The following is a 21,286-nucleotide window of genomic DNA, read 5'->3' on the forward strand; positions in this document are numbered from 1 at the left end:
ATTCCTCCCCCTGGATATCTCTGTTATCTATACCACTGGTCTCTGCATATTCGAGGCTGGAAAGCTGGGTTGGGGTTTTTCTCGTTGTGTCTGGCATGATTTATATTCTCCTCTAAGAAGCGGCATTCCCCTTTTGCATGTCTTGCAAAAACCTTGCCCGGGGCTCGATGTGATGAAGGGGGCTTGGTTCAACAAAGGGACAAAAATACTCAGAAAAGGTCTTGCCACTGCAATTTTATTTTCTTATGTGAAAATAAACAACTGGGAGTGTAAACTGCTCCCCAAAAACCCCGTAAAAATGAAAAGAAATACACACAGAAGAAGCATGTGAGGCGATGGAGGTGGCGGGGTCGGGGGGTAGGGTCTTCAGAACTTTGGCAGATTGTGCTAACACTGACCCAAGTGACAGAGCCAGACCTCGGAGCCAAGTCCTGTCTGCCACTCTGGGGCCTCGAGGGGACAACTTGACTGGTAAGGGGATGGAACACAGGCTTCTTCGCTGAGGGAGTGGCAGGCACCTTGAGTCCCTTTAAATGCGGGGGAAGAACCATTTCAGAGAATCTCGTCCCCCACCGGAAGCTGGAGGCTGGCAGGTTAAGGCCACTGAGGAAAAGGGGACGCTGGCAGAGACCAACCAGGCCAAGGTGTCTTCTCACCTGGTGACAGACAGCCTTACACTGGGCAGAGGACGACGATGAAGGCAAGAACCCACGGAGCTGAGCAAAGGAGAAAAGCGTGGGCCAGGCAAAAGGGGGTGTCCAGGAATGGGATGGAGAGGAAGGGGCCGTGGGCTAGAAATGGTAGCAAGTGGCCACCATGCAGGCCACGTGGGGGACGCTGGGAAGAGGGAGGGAGGAGCAGAAAGTCCAGGAGGTGGAGAGGAAGGTGCCTTCTGCCCAGGCCCATCCACCGCTGCACAGACGGGAAGAGTAACATACTACTTTTCAGTTCTCGTTCTTTTCAAGATTTTTTTTTTTTTTTTGTTTCGTTTTGTTTTGTTTTTTTAAAAAAAGCCTTAAGATCAGCTACTGGTTACATCTACAAAACGTAAAGTGCTGCTGTTACCAGTCACTTTACAGAACAGTCCAGAGTGGTCAAATATTGACCAATAAAGTTTCCTTTTCTTTTTTTTTTTTCTTCTGCATCATTACTACTCGATGAGTCACGTGTCAGCCTGCGTAGGTCAGGGGGCAGCTTAGTGGGCAGACTTGGTGACCAAGGAAAGAGGCTGGGCTTGGAGCACCGGGAGGGCCTGGTGAGCACGGAGAGTGGTTGGGAAAGAAGGGGGGGACGTCAGCAGAGCTGTGGGCACGGACCCCAGGGGGAGGGGCCGGGACAGGAGGGGGGCCTGGCTGCCCATCTGGCCAGAGGAGGTGGCGGCAGCCTTTGCTGACAGGAAGGCGGCTGAGTGGAGAGCCAGCTGGGCCCGGGTCTCTGGCTTGGTGGTGAGGGAGAGGGGCTGGGCTTGCTCGGAGTGGGTGGCGGCCGGGGCTGCAGGAGAGGCCAAGGCCGCCGAAGGGGTGGCTGGGGAGTCCAGCATGCTGCCGTGGGAGGAGGCAGGGCTGTCACAGGGCTTCTCGGGGGCAGGTACTGGACACATGGCTTCTTGCTTTTGGAGGCCAGAGCACCTAGGGAAAAATAAACCCCAAGAGAGACTCAGCAGCTAGTAGTGCTGGGTGCGGAACCCCAGCTACACACAGCAACACCGGAAACAGGAATGCGTCTAGGGAGGGAAGTGAGGACCTGAAATGCCGGCGAAGCCTTCCAAGACACCTAGAGCACAGAGAAGGGGCAATGCCAAAGTGCCAAGACCTGCTCGGTATCTGCCTGCAGGGAAAATAGCTCAGCCTTTAGCATCACCTTCCTGATTAAACCTCATCATCCTGGGGATTGGCCCTCAGTTTGCCTTCCATTCCTTGGTTTCTGGTACTGCCAGGGACATCTGTTAAGCAGAAAGTATGCTGTGGATTTTGCACCATATACATAGCTTACTTATGTGAAGTCCTATGGAGAGGAACACACAAATGACATAGATGTTACAGAGATAGCAAAGGAAAAAAAGAGAAAGGGGTAAAAAGCGCTTTGGTTGGAACCAGTAGTTCTATGCTTGTCCTGGAGTGAGCATGAGATAGGATGTGTGACAGAAATACTGGTTCTGGTGTGAGCGTCTCTGTACAGGCTGTGATTCTGGTGTAAAAAGATACAGTGCATACTTGTGGCAAAAAGGGGCTCCCCAATCCAAGCGAGCGATAATTTCTGATATTCGACTAACCAGACATTGAACGAAAACCTCATTCTATTGGACACACGGATAGGATCCATGTCAATCTCCAAAGGGCCACCTTTCCGAGGGCATTTCAAGAATCATGTCAGCTGCATTCAGGTTTCACCTTATACATTGATTTTAGAACCTGACCCTCAATAAGATGCAATTCAGCTGCATTAAAAAGTGCCTTCTATGTGAGAAAGTGCTGGATCAAATCCTACCTCTACCATGTAACAAGCATAGGGCCTGGACCATCCCTTCACTCCTCTGAGCATCTTATCTGATCATCTCCAAAAAGGGGACTAGGTATACATGAGGCTGAGGCCTTGAAAACAGCAGCCGCAATAATACAGCCTTGTCACTGTGTCCAGAGATGCAGTACAATGCATGGGCAGGCATGGCTGGGACAGCAGGAAAAAGAAGACAGACGCAGTGCCCTTCGGAAGACTCACCCTCTGCCTCTGGGACTTGCTGCTGGGACTGTGTCTGCGATAGCTGCTTTTCCCGCTTCCTCTTCTTTTTCTTACCCTGAAAGACATGCCGAAGAAGGAGGTAACCAGGGACAGAATAAAGCGGCTTTTCTGGGGGAGCCCCAGTTACAAAGCGGGGAGGCAGGAGATAGCTCGTCCTGGGCACCTGATCAGTCCCCAGCAGCCTCACTAGGAGGCAGAGTGAGCCCTCCTGAAGGGCACCTCCCTTCCCCTCTCCATCCCTCCTTTCAAGCTCCAGTGTGGTGTCCTGGCTTTCTCAAAAGGCCTTTTTCTTTCCCTGCCCTTCAGGCCTATTTTTCTATTTCTCTCCCTAGAACAGTGTAGGGCTCCTGATCTTTTTAAGGTGTCCCAGGTCCCACTGAAAATCTGACACAGCTCTGAAGCCTCTCAGCAGAAGAAAAGGCAAATAAGAACAATACATATAGAGAGTTCCTTTGGTGGTGCAGCAGGTTTAGGATCTGGTGTTGTCACTGCTGTGGCTTGGGTCGCAGTGTGGCGAGGGTTTGATCCCTGGCCTGGGAATTTCTGCATGCCCAGGGTGTCTCCCCCATCCATTGCCCCCACCCCAAAAGAACAATACATATAAAAACCTGCCCAGGAAGTTCTCTTGTGGCTCAGCAGGTTTAGGATCCAGCATTGTCTCTGCAGCAGCTGTGGTTACTGCAGTGGCGTGGGAAATTTTGAGTGCTGCAGGCACAGCCAAAAAACCTCCACAAAAACAAACAAACAAAAAAAACCCTACACAATTTTCCCAATTTCAGGGAGTTATCAGAACTGCTGGCAATGAATGGCTCACACATGCTGAGCCCCAGGTTAGGAACCCCTGGTGAGACAGGCATTGGCCACCAGCACGAGCCCCCAGCACACACTACACCCTGAATGATGGAATTAAAGACTGTCAGAGTTCCTAATGTGACTCAACAGGAACAGCGGAGTCTTGGGAGCGCTGGGAGGCAGGTTGGATGCCCGCCTGACAGTGGGTTGGGGATCCCGCGTTGCTATAGCGGTGGCTTAGGTGGAGACTGCGGCTGGGATCTGATCCCTGGCCTGGGAACGCTATGTGCCGCCCACTGGTCAAAAAAGAAAAAAGAAAAAAGAAAGAAGGCTCTGTCCACTGCCCATGGCATGGGCACAGATTTAAGTCTGTCCTCAGGACACCAAAACTCTGTCCTCATTGACCTCCTGAGAATGGAAATGCCTTCTTTATTTCCAGAGAAGGACAGACTTCCCCGGGGCCTCAAGGGTCCTCTATCAGTGGAGATGGAGTCCTCCCTTCCTCCCCCTCCGGCAGAGGCGACTCCCGGGCTCTGAGCCAACACGTACGTAGTTGTCCCGCGCGGACCAAGTCGGGTAGAGCTGCGAGTGCAGCTGCCGCTCCTTCCGGGCCAGCTCGTAGTACTTGGCCTGCTCTTCTCGCGAGAGGTTGTGCCACTGCGGGAGAGAGGGCCAGAGACGCCCGGGGGCCGTGAGCGTGCACGCCGCCAGCCCGCGCAGCCTGGACCGCCCCGAGCAGGGGGGCAGACCTTACCTTTCTCCCCAGGATCTGGTTGATGGCTGCACTTTCCTTTAGGGTGCACTCGGCCACCACCTTGGCCCTCATCTCCTTCATATATAACATGAAGGCATTAAGAGGCTTCTTCACGTGGGGTTTCTTTTCTTCCTCTTTTTTCACCGTGACTGGTGATTTCCTGGGAAGTCACAAGGCCCTAGGTTAGCATGTGTCAGGTGTCACCTCTCAAGGAGGCTAAGCACGTCAGCGCCTGAGCCCCCAGTTCCTAGAGGCTAATCAAACTAATCAGGAGAATATGTGTTAATTCAGATTATATTGTACTTGGATGTTGACTGACCACCAGCCATATTCTAGGAGAACACAATTTTCTGACTAAGGAGCAGAGGGTGGTGGCCAGAGCTGGGATGCACTGGCCCCAGACGAGAAAGGCGAGGGGCCAGGGCACTTGAGGAAGAAACAAAAGGGGGGGTGGGGTCCTCAAGAAGAAAAGATAAAAAAGAATTAGGAGTTCCCATTGTGGCTCAGCGGGTTACGAACCCCACTAGTATCCATGAGGATGCAGGTTCCATCTCTGGCCTTGCTCAGTGTGTTAAGGATCCCAGGTTTTCATGAGCTGCCGTGTAGGTTGCAGACACGGCTTGGATCTGGCGTTGCTGTGGCTGTGGTGTAGGCTGGCAGCTGCGGATCCAATTTGACCCCTAGCCTGGGAACTTCCATATGCCAAGGGTGCAGCCCTTTAAAAAAAAGGGCGGGGGGGGTATCCCCCATCAGCCATGAGGCACTGACTTTGGCTTTCCTGCCATCTTTATGGCACAGTGAACAAAACATGGGTGTGGGTGCTGGTCTCAGCTCTGCCACCAGTCAGCCATGTGACCTTGAGAAAATTCTCCTTTCTGGGCCCTACAGTTTTCATGTGTATTAGGGGAGGAGAAGAAGGAAACTAAAAGCTCTCTTGGTTTCTCTTTCAGCCTCAAAGTCCTAGGGCGTTCCCACTGTGGCTCACGCTAGTATCCATGAGGATGCAGGTTTGATCCCTAGCCTTGCTCAGTGTGTTAAAGGATCCTGCTTTGCTGTGGCTGTGGTATAGGCCAGCGGCTACAGCTCTGATTCTACCCCTAGGCCTGGAACTTCCATATGCCGCAGGTGCGGCCCTAAAAAGACAAAAATAAGTCATGATTGTAGGGAGTTCCCTGGTGGTCTAATGGTTAGGACTGGGCATTTTCACTGCTGCAGCCTGGATTCAATTCCTAGTCTGGGGACTGAAATCCCACATCAAGTGGCTACACACCAATAAAGGAAAAAAAAAAAAAAGTTCCGATTGCAAAACTTTCCTTAACACAAGAAAAGATCCATGATGTCTCTGAGGAAATGGGAACACCAAGGGTCAAAGGGAACAGTTCCCAAGTGGGAGGGTGTGGCTGGGCAGAATGTCCCCAGGAGAGAAATCAATGGCACCTGCTGCTCAAAGACTGGCTCTCCCCATCCAGGCTGCCCATTACTCACGCGCTCACTGCCGGGCTCAGGCTGGGGGGCGCTGGTTCCTGCTTGACGATGGGGGAGACGATGGCGGGGTGGGGGATCCCTGAGGTGGGCAGACCAGGATGGGCCGGAGCCACCATGTGAGGGGAGAACCGACTGGAAACCAGGCTACGGACCAGGTGGAAACAAAGACAATAGAGGGATTTAGACTGAATGCTTATCACCCACAGAGGACGTGGAGCCAAGAAAGGTCATTCATTGACCTCGACAGAACCGGATTAGGGAAACAGCCAACAAACCTCCCCTCCCCCATGAATGCACAGGGTTCCTGTATCTGATGCTGAGAGCATGTCGGACCAAAAACAGAATAAGATGCAGCGGGTCAGAGGCCAGGACACACAGGGGAAAAGAAGGGTTTATGCTGTGGGATGCATCTCTTTTGTCACTGGAGGACCACTATCAGAGAGACTGGTCTCTGAGACAGAAATCCTCCCTTTTACTGCCCCTCTCCTGACATTTCTCTCAGGAGCAGTGAATCTTCTCCCAGTCCCTGACTTCAGTGCCAGAAAGCCCAGCCTGGGAGGGACCGGCAGGAGGGGTGAGTGGGAGGGCTTGGACATGCTTCTCTTAGAGAAACTGAGCTTGTGGTCTCCACTCTCACCTCATCAGAGAGGCGGGGAGCAGAGGGGAGCCGCTGCCTCCTGGGTCACTGCCAAGAGAAGGCTGTGTAACAGTCAGAAATGGCAGGGACACCAGGAGACAACCATTCCCCAAGTCCTTGGACTCACCTGGACATGGAGGCGTTCATGGCGAGGGCAGGGTAGGGGTGCCGGAAGCCGCCGGGAGGAAGGGAGTACATGGGCTGTCCTTGCCTAGGAGGGCCCGAGGGCAAGGAGATCTGGTCAGCAAATAGGCTAAAATGGGAATGTTCAGGACAGGGGAGAAGGGGTTGGGAGGAAAGGATGCTGAGCAAAAGGCAGGAAGTAGGAAGTAAGAGGTGGGAGGAAGCTGCCCTGGGGAGAGCCATCCAGGCTTTGGTGAAAGGGCTGCTTGTGTGTGTGGGGGGGGCATCTACATGGATCCCCCCACCCCCAGGGCAGGCTGGACCTACAGAAGGCAGAGCTCAGCATGAGGCAGGAGAGAGGGTAGAAAGGCTTCAAATTTCCTTACTGTGGGACGAGCCAGCCGAGGGGATGGGGGATTTGCCCGACAGCTCCAGGAGAGAGTGGGTAATACGGAGGCAGCTCAGACGGGTGAGGGGGCCGGGGGATTCCTGCTTCCAAAGAGAGATGTGTCAGACGGTTCCCTGGCCCTGCCTCAGCACCTGAAAATAACACCAAACCGGAAGTTCCTTGTCCTATGTCCCCACGTGTTCTGGAGCTTGGAAGGCCCTTCCTTTCATTCTCCGTGTCCTCTGGCACAAGTAACTCCCAGCTGCTTATACAGAAGTTTTCTGAGAGACCGGCAGGAAACCTTAAGAGACCCAAGATGTCCCCAGCCATCAGCTAGGAAACCTGCCTCATTCCTGTGAAAATAAACTTTGGGTCTCTGCTCCACATTTGTCCTCCTTATTATTATTATTATTTTGCTTTTTAGGGCCACACCTGTGGCATGTGGAAGTTCCCAGGCCAGGGGTCGAATCCGAGCTGTAGCGTCCGGCCTACGCCACAGTCACAGCAATGCAGGATCCGAGCTGAGTCTTCTACCTACACCACAGCTCACAGCAATGCTGGACCTTTAACCCACCAAGCAAAGTCAGGGATTGAGCCCACGTCCTCATGGATGCTAGTCAGGCTTGTTGTCATTGGGCCACTATGGGAATTCCAAACTCCTTATTATCTCTGAACTTGAAGTAGCTGTGATTTCTCTTAAGAAAGGCTCCAAAGATGCTTTGAGCCATGGTAATTCTATGAGAATTTCATGGAGACTATGGCTCCCTCTGGTATGGAACGTACAGTTCAGGTGATCGAATTTTTTTTTTTTTTTTTAAAGAGAGAATTACAAGTTCCCATCGTGGCTTAGCAGTAACAAACCCCACTAGTATCCTCGAGGATGTGGGTTCGGTCCCTGCCCTGGCTTAGTGGGTTGGGGATCCGGTGTTTCCGTGAGCTGTGGTGTAGATCACAGATGCAGCTTGGATCTCGAGTTGCTGTGGCTGTGGCATAGGCTGGCGGCTACGGCTATGATTTGACCCCAGCCCGGGAACCTGCATATGCTGCAGGTGCGCTCCTAAAAAGCAAAAAAAAAAAAAAAAAAAAAAAAAAAAGCCAACACATCCTTCTTGCTTACTTAGGAGTCTGGCTAAATTGCTTATTCTACTTGAGTATGTCTGGTTTAGGGCATAGGTCTTGGTTTAGGGAGGTACAGCCTGCAGCTGGGCTGGACTTTAAAGTCAATGAAAACGGAGACACCACCCCACCCCTCCCTACCAGATCATTCCAGTCTTAAGGTGTTAGGAGAGTCTAAAATAAAAGAAACAATGGCAGAGCAATAGCATATGCTTGCTGCTAAGCCTGGCCCGGTGCATTATCTCATTTAATGTCTTTTCATCCTCACGACGACCCCGTGACGCAGAAAGGCCAAGTAAGGCACTGAAGACAAAACAGAAAAGCCTAAAGTTAGCAGCAAGGTTAGAGACTCTCGAGAGTTGGAGACAAGGCTTGAACCCAGGTCTGCCTGGTGCCAGGGCTGAAATATTCCTGGAGAAGCAAAGCCTGCCCCCCATTGGAGCTCCGTACCTGGTCCAGCCTGAGCGGCAGCCAACTCACCTGTCTTTGGATCGATCTCCGGGGAGAGGTGTGTGGGAGGGGAGCCAGGGGAGAAGTGGTCGTTGCTGTAGGTGATGAGGGGCGTCAACGGGTGCATGTGATGTGGGTGCTGAACAACAGGAACTTTATTGGACTGAAAGAGAGACAAAGACTAGGGACTAGTTGCCAAGGAGATGGAGAGCACAGGCACACCTGCAGGTTCGGTTCCTGACCACCAAAATAAAGCGAGTCACGCATGGTTTTTGGTTTCCCAGTGCATATACAAGTTACGTTTACACTATAGTCTGTTAAGGGTGCCATGGCATTATGTCTAAAAAACATATATATAATCCTAATTAAAATATTTTATTGCTAAAAGGTGCTAACGATCATCTGAGCCTTTGAGCGAGTTGTAATCTTTTTGTAATATTAACATTGAAAATCACTGATCATACATAACAAATTGAAAAAATTTTGGAGTTCCCTGGTGGCCTAGCAGCTAAGGACTCAGCGTTGTCACTGCAGTGGCTAGGGTTATAGCTATGGCTCAGGTTTGATCCCTGGCCTGGGCATCTCCCCATGCCTCAGGCTTCACAAAACATAAAAATAAAAAAAAAATAAAAAAGAAAGAACAATTGAAGTATTGTGAGAATACTTGACACAAAGTGAGCAAATGCTGTCCAGACTTGCTGGATGCAGGGTTGCCGTAAACCTCCAATTTGTAAAAAAATGGAGTTATCTGTGAAGCACAGTAAAGTGAAGTGCAGTAAAACAAAGTCTGCTGGTGAAATCTGTGGTTATTCACTGAGTCAAGTATATGCCAGGTATTTTCCATGCAACATCCCATTTAGTCCCTGAACAGTACTTGTGAGAGAGAAGCAGTAAACACAGCAAAGAACCAACAGAAGAGAATTCCCATTGTGGCTCAGCAGTAAACGAACCCGACTAGTATCCATGAGGACGTGGGTTCAATCCCTGGCCATGCTCAGTGTGTTAAGGATCTGGCGTTGCCGAGAGCTGTGGTGTAGGTTGCAGATGCAGCTTGGATCTGGTGTTGTTGTGCCTGTGGCACAGGCTGGCAGCTACAGCTCTGATTGGACCCCTAGCCTGGGAACTTCCATATGCCGTGGGTGAGGGCCCTAAAAAGACAAAACAAACCCCCCTCCCCACAACAACAGAATTAGAAAGGGAACTACATCCACCCTCCTATATACCCTCTTCAAAATAGCCCCCCGTTCTCATTTCTTGTATACTGTGTGGTCCTTCAGGCCACAGGCTGCTGAATTAGAAACTGTGCTCTGTGTAATCTCTGGATTTAACACACGCCTTCCAAATTCACTTAAGAGAACTAGTAGTTCATGGGTTCAGGTCTGAGACTGGGAAGAGTTGTTGAGGGAATGTCACCATCAGACCTCATAAAGATTCAGGTTCAGGTTCAGCCTTTACAGACAACACCAAGAGCACTTGAGAGAGTTCTCCTCGGAATGTTTCAAACACTCTGCTGATCTAATCGCCACAGTTTCATTGAAAACACCAGTGAGTATAAGAAGCACCATTATTTATTTATTTATTTATTTATTTTATTATTGAAGTATAGTTGATTTACAATGTTTCGTCAAGTTCTGTTGTACAACGAGCAACCCAATCACACACATTTCCCTGTGCTGTACAGTAGGATCCCATTGCCCATCCATTCCAAATATAACACTTAAGAAGCACCAATAGTTAATTAATTTATTTCTTTTCAGCTGCAGCGTGCAGTGGCTTGATGTGGAATCTCAGTTCCAAGACCAGGGACTGAACCCAGACTGCAGTGGTGCGAGCAATGAATCCTAACCACTAGAACTCCAGGGAACTCCTGCACCATTATTTTATATAACTGTTAAGAAAGCAACAACACTGGCATGTCATTGACACTTCAAGACTTTTTTTTTTTTTCCTTTTGTGGCTGCCCCTTGGCATATGGAACTGGGCCAGGGATCAGATCCAAGCTGCCGTTGCAAACTAGACCACAGCTGCAGCAACTCTGGATCCCCAACCCACTGCAACTTGACTGGGGATCAAACCTGCTCCCAGCATTCCCAAGGTGCCACCAATCCCACTGCACCACAGCAGGAGCGCAACATCCAGATTTTAGAAATGTTAAGACAGGAAAAGCCTGGGGGTCCTAGAATTGGTAAATTGAAATAGTTTTTTAATTGTTTTAACCAAGGCTGACTTAACAATAAGGAAATTTATTTATTATAAAACTGGCCACAATCCTTATTATGACCTAGCAAAGGAGCTATGATTATCTCCATTTGAAGAATGAGAAAACTAAGTTTAGAAGGATTAAGTGACCTAGGCTGGGTCACAGAGCTCATCATTGGCAGAACTGGATTCGCATACCAGTCAGAGTGTTTTCTCTTTCATTACTTGCCTTTCCAACAGTATAATCAAAATATATGTCAGAGAAAGAACTGACATACATCTTTTTTTTTTTTTGATAACAAGGTAAATGAGTCATAAGTGGAGAAGAACATTTATTTAAAAAGAGATTTGTAAAAAGGGCCATGAGCTGTTGTGTAGGTTGTAGACAAGGCTTGGATCTGGCATTGCTGTGGCTGTGGTGTAGGCCAGCAGCTGCAGCTCTGATTCCACCCCTAGCCTGGGAAGCTCCACATGCCGCGGGTGCCACCCTAAAAAGACCAAAAAAAGAAAAAAAAAAAGGAGAGAGAGAATCGTTAAAAAGGATGAAGCAGCATCTTCAGGGCCTAAATTCCAAGCTGCTGTCTTCTTGGTTGAATGTTTCGCTTCATAGATTTTTGCCTTTGACTTGGTGTCCCTTTGGTGCTCATCATGAACGCTACCATCTGTATTCCATCCTCCTAAATATTGTGGGCTGACAGCGGTCTTGCTCCATTTTGAGTAGGTGAAGCAGACCTAAAAGGCAGAGTCCTGGAGACAGGCCTCCAACCCCGGAGTCCTGCTCCCAGACCCACAGGTCTGAGGTGGAGAATTTAGATGGTTTAGAATTTAGAATTCAGACCACGACCACTAGGGGGAGCAGGAGCACAACCAGGCCCTGCCTGTATCTCACCTTTACAGCCTCTCTCCTTCCACATTGGGCTCACTTGACGGCACAGTAAATGCTAAAATTATTTTCTTCTCCATGTTTTCACCTGTTTCCTGACTAGTTTTTGAAGAGGCCTCTACATACATGAACATATAGCACAAATAAGAGTCTAAAAAATTATTTTAAGGTCAGATTTCTAGGATCCAGATGCAACTAAATGATACATGAGGTTTTCTGGAAATAGCTTTGTCTAAAGGGTGATTTTTTTGTATCATAAAAGCAATAGAATTATTACTAGAGTAATAAAAATGATTAAAGAATTACACAGGATGATTACAATTTTTTAAAAAAACACATAAACTCTATGATTAAAAAAAAAAAAAAGACTAGGAGTGCCCATAGTGGGTCAGTGGTAATGAACCCAACTAGTAGCCATGAAGATGCAAGTTTGATCCCTGGCCTCACTCATTGGGTTAAGGATCTGGCATTGCTGTGGTATAGGTTGCAGATGAGGCTTGAATCTGGCATTGCTGTGACTGTGGCATAGGCCAGCAATTGCAGCTCTGATTTGACCCCTGGACTGGGAACTTCAATATACTTACGAAGATAATGCTTCAAATGTTTGCAGATCTATGGTCAAAGAGTTCTACCCAACTGTTCACTGAAAAAAGTCTTTCCGTACTAAATATATACACATACACATATATATATATTTATGTTGAACACAAATTTCCTAAGAAAGAAAGACAAACTACATTATAAAACATTTAGAAAACCACCCTAACCTAACCCAGTCACTATTATCATTTTGGCATATTTCCATTCATTTACATTTCTTGTGCATCTATTTTTAATTTATATCATTTCTAGCTGTGGTTTTTTTTTTTTTTTTTTTTTTTTGCCTGCACTAGCAGCATAGGTACGTTCTTGGGCCAGGGATCAAACCCTCACCACAGCAACAACCCAAGCTGATGTAGTGACAATTTCAGATCCTTAACTCACTGTGCCACAAGAATCCCTAGCAGATTTTTTTTTTTTGGGGGGGGGGTCTTTTAGGGCTGTACCCGAGGCATATGGAGGTTCCTAGGCTAGGGGTCGAATCGGAGCTGTAGCCACTGGCCTACACCACAGCCACAGCCACATCAGATCTGAGCCGAAACTGCAACCTACACCCCAGCTCACGGCAACACCAGATCCTTAACTCACTGAGAGAGGCCAGGGATCAAACCTGTGTTCTCATGGATGCTCATCAGATTTGTTTCTACTAAGCCACGATGGGAACTCCCTTGCCAGTCTTTTTTTTAATTATTTTTTTTTCAGCTTTGACAAATAAGATTGTAAAACATTTAACGTGTACTATTTGATGATTGGATATATAGATACATATATAACCCATCTTAAAGTACTTAATAGTATTATGACATCTTGACTGGCTATGAGGGATCCAAGCCGCGTCTGTGACCTACACCACAGCTCATGGCAACACCTTAACCCACTGAGTGAGGCCAGAGATCAAACCTGCAATCTCATGGATATTAGTCAGGTTCGTTACCACTGAGCCGTGAGAGGATCTACGAGAACATAACTTTTTTTTTTTTTTTTTGTCTTTTAGGGTCGCACTCAAGGCATATGGAGGTTCCCAGGCTAGGGGTCTAATCAGAGCTGTAGCCGCCGGCCTAAGCCACAACCACAGCAACACCAGATTGGAGACGTAACTGTGACCTACACCACAGCTCACGGCAATGCTGGATCCCTAATGCACTGAGCAAGGTCAGGGATCGAACCCGCAACCTCATGGTTCCTAGTTGGATTTGTTTCCGCTGTGCCACAACAAGAACTCCAAGAAAATAACTTTTGAATGAATGTGTGAAGGCAGTAGGGGTGAGATGTGAGGGCGTGAAGTGGGGGTGCATTTTGCAAGAAGACACAGGGTGCAGTGGTTCTGAGGTGGGCAGGATGCTTGGCATGTCTGAGGAGCCCCCAGGAAGCCAGTGGACTGGAATGGAGAGAAGAAAATGAGGGGATGAGGGCTTATGTTAACATACTAACAAATACTCGCTGAGCTGCTCACAGGCAGCAAGCTGTACGCTGCAGACTCTGAAAGGTGTAAGAAAAAGCCAGGGTCTTGGTAGCAACGCTGCAGAGCGTAAGTGCTCAGGAAACTGGGAGGTGCTTCTGGTCCTTCTTGGAAGCAGCGGTACCCTTCTGCGGGCTTTGCAAATTGAACCCTGGACAAAATTCTTAGGATAACTCTTTCCTCATCAAAATTATCTTTTTGGGAGTTCCCGTCGTGGCGCAGTGGTTAACGAATCCGACTAGGAACCATGAGGTTGCGGGTTCGATCCCTGACCTTGCTCAGTGGGTTAAGGATCCGGCGTTGCTGTGAGCTGTGGTGTAGGTCGCAGACGCGGCTCGGATCCTGCCTTGCTGTGGCTCTGGTGTAGGCCAGTGGCTACAGCTCCGATTGGACCCCTAGCCTGGGAACCTCCATATGCCGCGAGAGCGGCCCAAGAAATGACAAAAAGACAAAAAAAAAAAAAAAAAAAAAAATCTCTTTTTGGATGAGGGTTAAGGATCTGCCATTGTCACTGCTGTGGCTTGGATTCAAACCCTGGCCCAGCGACTTCCACATGTTGTGAAAGGGGAGAGTTTACCTTTATTTTTGTTCCTTTGACACTGGCCTTTTCCCTCCTGCGGAGATACTTGTAGGGAAAAACATTAAATGCTTGCAGTTCGGACTGTTGTCAAGATCAAGGCTACATTTGTTTTAAAACTAAAATCAAGCATAACATTGACAATTAAAAAAAATAAAGTTGGGGGAAAATCCCAACTCTTTTTTTCTGTGTACGCACACCACCACTCTCTAACAAATACTATTTCAAAGGCAAAATGTAAGCTCTTTGCCGATTCTGTCACAGGATCCTACACATTTGTGTAAATTTATACACATACAAGGAGAGGGAAACTGGAAATCTGGGAATCTCCATATGCCATAGGTTCAGCCCTAAAAAGTCAAAAACAAACAAACAAACCCACAAAAAAACCCCATGGTGTTCATTATTACTAAAGAAAGCATTTCGGTCATCATCTAGAAAGCAAGTTACAGGAGCGTGCACACACAGAAAAGAGGCCAAAATGCTACATGATAAAATGTTTGTGGGCTGTGTGTGGGATTACAGGTCTTGGTCTGTGTGCTTTGGCATTTTCCCCAAGTGTTTTACACACGCGCTTTACTTTTCTGATTTTAAAAAATGATCTAATTGAAAATCCTGAATAAGGAATTCCCTGAGGCGCAGTGGATAATGATCTCGTTTGCCTCTGGAGACACCAGTGTGATCCCCAGCCCAGCGCAGTGGGTTAGGATCGGGCATTGCCACAGCTGTGGCGTAGGTCACAGCTCCGGCTTGGATCCAATCCCTGGCTGGGGAACTTCCATATGCCTCAGGGGTGGCCAGAAAAGAAAAATCCTGAATGAGAAGAGAAACCAGACTCCAAGGTCAAGAGGGGTTGGGAAGCAGGTGCCTACCTTCCCCAGCCTCTCCATCCTTTCACAAATGCATCCCAAGGACCTACCCCGTGCCAGGCATTAAGACAGGTGCTGGGGAAACAGCTGTGAAAAGACACAACTCCTATCTTTGAGTTGCTACTCTGGAAGTGCACAGATTTGTTTCGAATGGCTGGGGGACCCCTTCCAGGGGGAGGGTGGAGGGCAGGACAGGGGCCAGGCACACGGGGCCATGGCGAGGGATCTGCATAGCAATGTACATTCAGGGATCAGACATCGAAGATATTTACATGTAAAATATCACCACTACCTCATTGTTAGAGCTTGTTTTTCTTCTTCTTCTTCTTTTTTTTTTTTTTTTTTTTGTCTTTTTAAGGTCCACACCTGCGGCATATGGAGGTTCCCAGGCTAGGGGTCAAATCAGAGCTGCAGCTGCCAGGCTACACCACAGCCACTGCAATAGGGGATTCCAACCACGTCTGCCACCTACATGGCAGCCCACAGCAATGTCAGATCCTTAACCCACTGAGCGAGGCCAAGGATGGAACCCAAAGCATCCTCATGGATACTAGTTGGGTTCTTAACTCGCTGAGCCACAACAGGAACTCCTTTAGCGCTTGTTCTGAAGGCATAAAAATTCAAGTAGTGATAGCACTTAACTCCATCCCCACTCTGGTCCAGTTATGGCTTGTTTATACACATTTCCCTGACAGGCAGCTTCACCATGACTCACTCACTACTTCTTTGTAAGTATGCGGGCTGTTTCCTGCATCATTTGCCCTTCTCCAAGGGCCAAACTCATCTTCACATATTTTTCTCATGATTCCAAAAGGGATTTAGTAATCAAGTGTTTTCATTTTTCTAATAAAAAAAGTCAGCATCCAAACCTCCGGTTCCTTCCAGTAACCTGCTCACCTGCTTGCGCCCCCAGGCTAGAGAATCCAGCATCTGTGAATGGGGGTAGTCTCAGGATCTTCCTCCCCTCTTGCCTCTGATTTGGTGAGGACAATGCTTCTCTATTCTGGCTGCCCCCTGGAATCTCCAGGGGAGCTTAATAAACTAAGATACCAGCCCCACCCAGACCAGTTAAATCATATCCTTCGGAGATTAGATGCTCAATTCTATAGGCTCATTATCTCTATTACCTTTGCAATGTGTCAATTTGATCTGGCACCTAAATTCAAGCCTTCATCACCTCTTAGCCTGCCAATTAAACAGGGTATTATTGTTCTTTCCCTCTCTCTCTTTTCTTTTTTGGCCATGCTGAAGCATGCCGAAGTTCCCGGGTCAGGAATTGAACCTGTGCCATAGCAGCGACCCACGCCACAGCAGTGACAACGCCAGATCTTCAGCCCACCAAGCCACCAAAGGAACTCCTATTCTTTTCCTGTCTTAATAATAGCAGTGCTAATTGTGGTGGTAATTGTAGCAAACTAAGAGCCATTACGACAGAAATTATCACAACAGTGTACATCAACTATATGTCAATAAAACTTTAAAAATTAAAAAAAAAATCTCCAAAACAAACAAACAAACAAAAACAGTCATTGAGGCTTATTTTGTGCAGCACACGATTCAAAACTTATTACAGCACTGGCTCATTTTCACACAAGTCAGAGGTCGAGACCTCTTCTAATTCCAGTACTATAAATGAGGAAACCAAGGCAAAAAGAGATGAGGTGATTTCCCGAAGCAGCTCAGGGAGGAAGAGGTGAAGCTGGGATGCAAACCCATGTGTTAGACAACCTCCAACACACGTCATCCTCCACCGGCATCTCACGTTTGCCTCCTACACATACACGCATCTCAAAAGTTAGAATGAGAAGTTCTAACTCGAAAATGGAAAGGGGCAGTCTTCTCCCATCTACAGAATTTCAAAGGAAGAGTTAGTTTTTCTCCCATAAATGCTCCTTATGCTTTTGAGGCCTGTTTCTGCTTTTCTTTCTCTCTTTTCGTTTTTGGCCCTGCAGCATGCGAAGTTCCCGTGCCAGGGATCAGATCTAAGCTGCAGCTGCAACCTACGCCACAGCTGTGGCAACATTGGATCTTTAACCTGCCATGTGGGGCCAGGGATTGAACTTGCATCTCAGGGCTCCAGAGACACTGCTGATCCCACTGAACCACAGTAGGAACTCCTGTCTTTGCCTTTCTAATATTAGTATATAGAGTGTGGTACTCAGCACCTTACTAGAAAAGTATCTTTTTGCTATCTACAATGTGATATATCCACTGTTCCTGCTTATCCACTCTCAGACAAAATTAGGAGCCCCTGCTCCCCTGCAGTGCTGAGTCAGGATCTGCAGAACACACATCTGCAACAGCTGGAGGTTTGCTTGGCCTTGGGTACAGAGCCTTGTTGAGAGTTTAGGGATTTCAGATGTTTTTATGTCACTTACACTGAGATAGTAAGTGAGGATGAATTGCTGATTTATTGGAGGAAAAAAGTCTAGAAGGAAAATGGAAGCTTAGGGCAGAAAAACTTGATACTGTATATTAATATAGTCTCCCAGAGGCAATGAAAGAATTATAGGAAGCAGAGGATTGAGGAAAATTCTGACACACAGGAAACTCTACTCAATGTTCTGTATTAACCCACATGGGAAAGGAATCTGAAAAAGAATGGATATGTGTACATGTGTGACTGAATCCCTTTGTTGTACGCCTGAAATGAACACAGCATTGTAAATCAACTATCCTCCAATATATAATAAAGATTTTTTAAAAAATCAGGCAAATGACTGGACTCCGGTATTAGATGGCAAGTGGATTTGGGGATGGAAGTGAGGCTCTAGTGTTTGTATGAAGCTGGGAGGGGAATATTAGAAGGGAAGGTAATGAATCATATTACATTGGCAGAGTATCATTTTATTTAATTTTATTTTTTTGTTTTTAGCACCACGGTCATGGCATATGGGATTCCCAGGCTAGGGGTCGAATCAAAGCTGTAACTGCCAGCCATGGCCATAGCCACAGTCACAGCAACGCAGGATCCCAGCCATGTCTGCAACCTATACAACAGCTCATGGCAACATGGATCCTTAACCTACTGAGCAAGGCCAGGAATCAAATCCAAGTCCTCATGGATACTAGCAGGGTTTGTTATCACTGGGTCACAAAGGGAACTCCTTATTTTATTTTTTAGAGATGGATTGCTCTGTGCAACAGGAAGGATGAGAAACTTGTTTTAAGGGAACTCACTTCCCCTAAACATAGATGGAGATTGCAGGGGATATGTAGAGAGCGTGTGGAAAGAAGAGAGGGGTTGCTGGAGAGGGCTCGGGGGTGCCACAGGATGGGTAGGGGGCAAGCAAAGATTTGAAATGGAGAGAGAAACTGCTGGGAGGGGACAAGCCAGCTTTGCAGCAAGGGTGGGCTGGGAGGCCACTGTGACTGACCACTAGAGGGCAACGCATGCCGCACTCAGCCATCTGGAGCTGTTCTGGAATCTGCAGCGCCACAGGCACCACCCCCCTGCTTCTGGACAGGACAGCTGGCCCTGCTGCTCACTGTTGCCCCCACACTCACTGGTCTCTCTCAGAAGCTGTGAAACAGCCATCCCCACTTGTCTTCCTTGAGGATGGCTGTGACGGTCACCTGAGAACTACTCATGGCACTGCTTTGTAAACTCCTACCAGGGGATCTGCCACTATAAGCTGGTCTCAGGATTACTGGAAATCCTACAGGCTCACTGCGCCATTATTTATCTCTAAGTACACGTGTACCTTCCTTCTCCTCAGTTTCTAAGCTTTACTGTATTTATTTATTTTGCTTTTTAGGGCTGCACCCGAGGCATATGGAAGTTCCCAGATTAGGGGTCAAATTGGAGGTACAGCTGCCGGTCTACACCACAGCCACAGGAACACGGGATTTGAGCCACATCTGTGACCTACACCACAGCTCATGGCAACATCGGATCCTTAACCCACTGAATGAGGCCACGGATCAAACCGGCATCCTCACGGATCCTAGTAGGGTTCATTACCTCTGAGCCACAAGGGGAACTCCTAGTCTCTAAGCTTTTAATGAGAAAGGATTGGGGAGTTCCCGTCGTGGCACAGTGGTTAACAAATCCGACTAGGAACCATGAGGTTGCGGGTTCCGTCCCTGCCCTTGTTCAGTGGGTTAACGATCCGGCGTTGCTGTGAGCTGTGGTGTAGGTTGCAGACGCGGCTCGGATCCAGCGTTGCTGTGGCTCTGGCATAGGCTGGTGGCTAGAGCTCCGATTGGACCCCTAGCCTGGGAACCTCCATATGCCACGGGAGCGGTCCAAGAAATAGCAAAAAAAGACAAAAAAAAAAAAAAAGAAAGGATTATCTGGGGGGGAAGGATGGAATGGGAGGTTGGCGTTAGCAGAGGTAGACTATTCTATATGGAGGAGATAAATAACAAGTCCTACTGTAGAGCACAGAGAACTATACTCAATATCCTGATAAACCATAATGGAAAAGAATGTACGAAAGAGTACATAGATATGTATAATGGAATCACTCTGCTGTATAGCAGAAATTCATACAACATTGTAAATCATTATATATCAATAAAGAATAAAATTAAGGAGTTCCTTAGTGGCTCAGCGGATTAAGGATCTGGCATTGTCATTGCTGTGGCTTGGGTCACTGCTGTGGTGTGGGTTCAGTCCCTGTCTGTGGAACTTCTGTATGCCACAAGAGCAGCCAAAAATAAATAAATGAATAAAAATAAATAAATAAATAAGATATCATTAAAGGTCCTGAATGAGATGAAAAACTACGGGATTTGCCTAAAAACAACCCAGGGTGGTGGGGGTGTGGGTGAAGGGACCCGCTGAAAATTTCTGAAATAGAGTTTTAAAAGCATCATGTGGGAGTTCCCGTTGTGGCTCAGCGATAACGAACCTGAGTATCCATGAGAATGTGGGTTCGATCCATGGCCCTTCTCAGTGGATTAAGGATCCTGTGTTGCTATGAGCTGTGGCTTAGGCTGATAGCTGCAGCTCTGATTTGATCCCTAGCCTGGGAAACTCCATATGCCTCAGGTGGAGCCCTGAAAAAACAACAACAAAAAAATCATGTATTCCCAGGTCTCCTTGTCTGTAAAATGGACAAGTCATGCCAGCTGGGGTTCCTTCTAATGGCACCCTCTACGCCTCTGAGACCCATTCCAGAGGGGACAACACCAGTTAGCTTGTGGGGCACGTGAGCTCAAGAAAAGTCCAGGAAGGGGAATGCAGGGTCCCCAGAATATGGCCTATCCTCTCTTTGGTTCCTTGCAAGCCCTGAGGTGAGCCCCAAAAGACCCATGGCTCCTCCTCTCAGGACCCTCCAGACAAAGGACCCTTGACAAAAGGGCCTCTGCTGCTCTCAGGAGCTTTGTTTTGCACATGTTTTGTTTTGTTTTGTTTTTGGCAGTCACCAGGGCACATGGACGTTCCCTGGCCAGGGAATCTAACCTGTACCATAGCAGCGACAATGCTGTGTCACTGTCCCAAGCTACCGCAGTGACAATGCTGGATCCTTAACCTTCTGAGCCATCGGGGAACTCCCTGTTTGCACGTTTTAAGTCATTCTTTCCCAAAACATCCTGTATACAAAGGGCCTCTTCACCTGTTGCCTTGCAGCTACTAGGGGGAAGTAGAAGCTGCTGAGCGAGCTCCAGGGGGAGGGAAAGGCTGCGCAAGTGGAGGGGAGGCAGGTAAGACATGGTTCCCCGGCCAGGGGCAGGGCTGGCATTCCTGATCACCCAACATCCGAGCGGGGTGTACACAGGTGACAACCTAATTGCTGCACCCCTGACCGTTCAGCTCACATGAGACAACACTGCTGGAGCTTCAGGGCAGTGGAGGGGAGGCAGTGGCAGGGGACCAGGTCAGTGAGAGCATCCCTCCCACACTTTAAGGAGAAACAGACTTACCAAGTGTGCTGGGGATGGTGACCTGGTGTCCTTGACCGTGGCGCTGGTGGGGACATCGAGGAGGGGCCATTTCATCTGCAGGTACTGCACAAGGGACAGAAAACAACGCAGCCAGTGAGAGGAGGCCTCGGAAGCATCCCAAGTGAGCAGGGAGGCGCTGTGCAGGTGGCTCACGTGACCTGCACGCCCCTTATGTCAACAAACATCTAGAGGACCCTGGGTTCCCACGGGGTGGTCTTGCCCGTTCATTTCCATTTCTTACAGCATCACACACAATGCTAACGAGGAAACAGCCACTCCAGAATTATCTGGTGAATGAATGAATAAAAACCATCTGCCTGACA

General features: G+C 48.2%; 1 protein-coding gene across 1 annotated transcript; it reads right to left on the bottom strand.

Annotated features, from left to right (window-relative positions):
* On the bottom strand, positions 216 to 21,052 carry TCF7L1 (transcription factor 7 like 1). The gene is given in 10 exon segments (XM_021087302.1): positions 216 to 1,578; positions 1,581 to 1,628; positions 2,719 to 2,794; positions 4,081 to 4,188; positions 4,286 to 4,445; positions 5,771 to 5,914; positions 6,535 to 6,618; positions 6,917 to 7,019; positions 8,515 to 8,647; positions 20,943 to 21,052. Coding segments are annotated over 10 exon segments (1,314 nt in total). The 5' UTR covers positions 21,018 to 21,052; the 3' UTR covers positions 216 to 1,195.

Source organism: Sus scrofa, chromosome 3 (assembly GCF_000003025.6).
Source record: "Sus scrofa isolate TJ Tabasco breed Duroc chromosome 3, Sscrofa11.1, whole genome shotgun sequence".
Lineage (NCBI taxonomy): Eukaryota > Metazoa > Chordata > Mammalia > Artiodactyla > Suidae > Sus > Sus scrofa.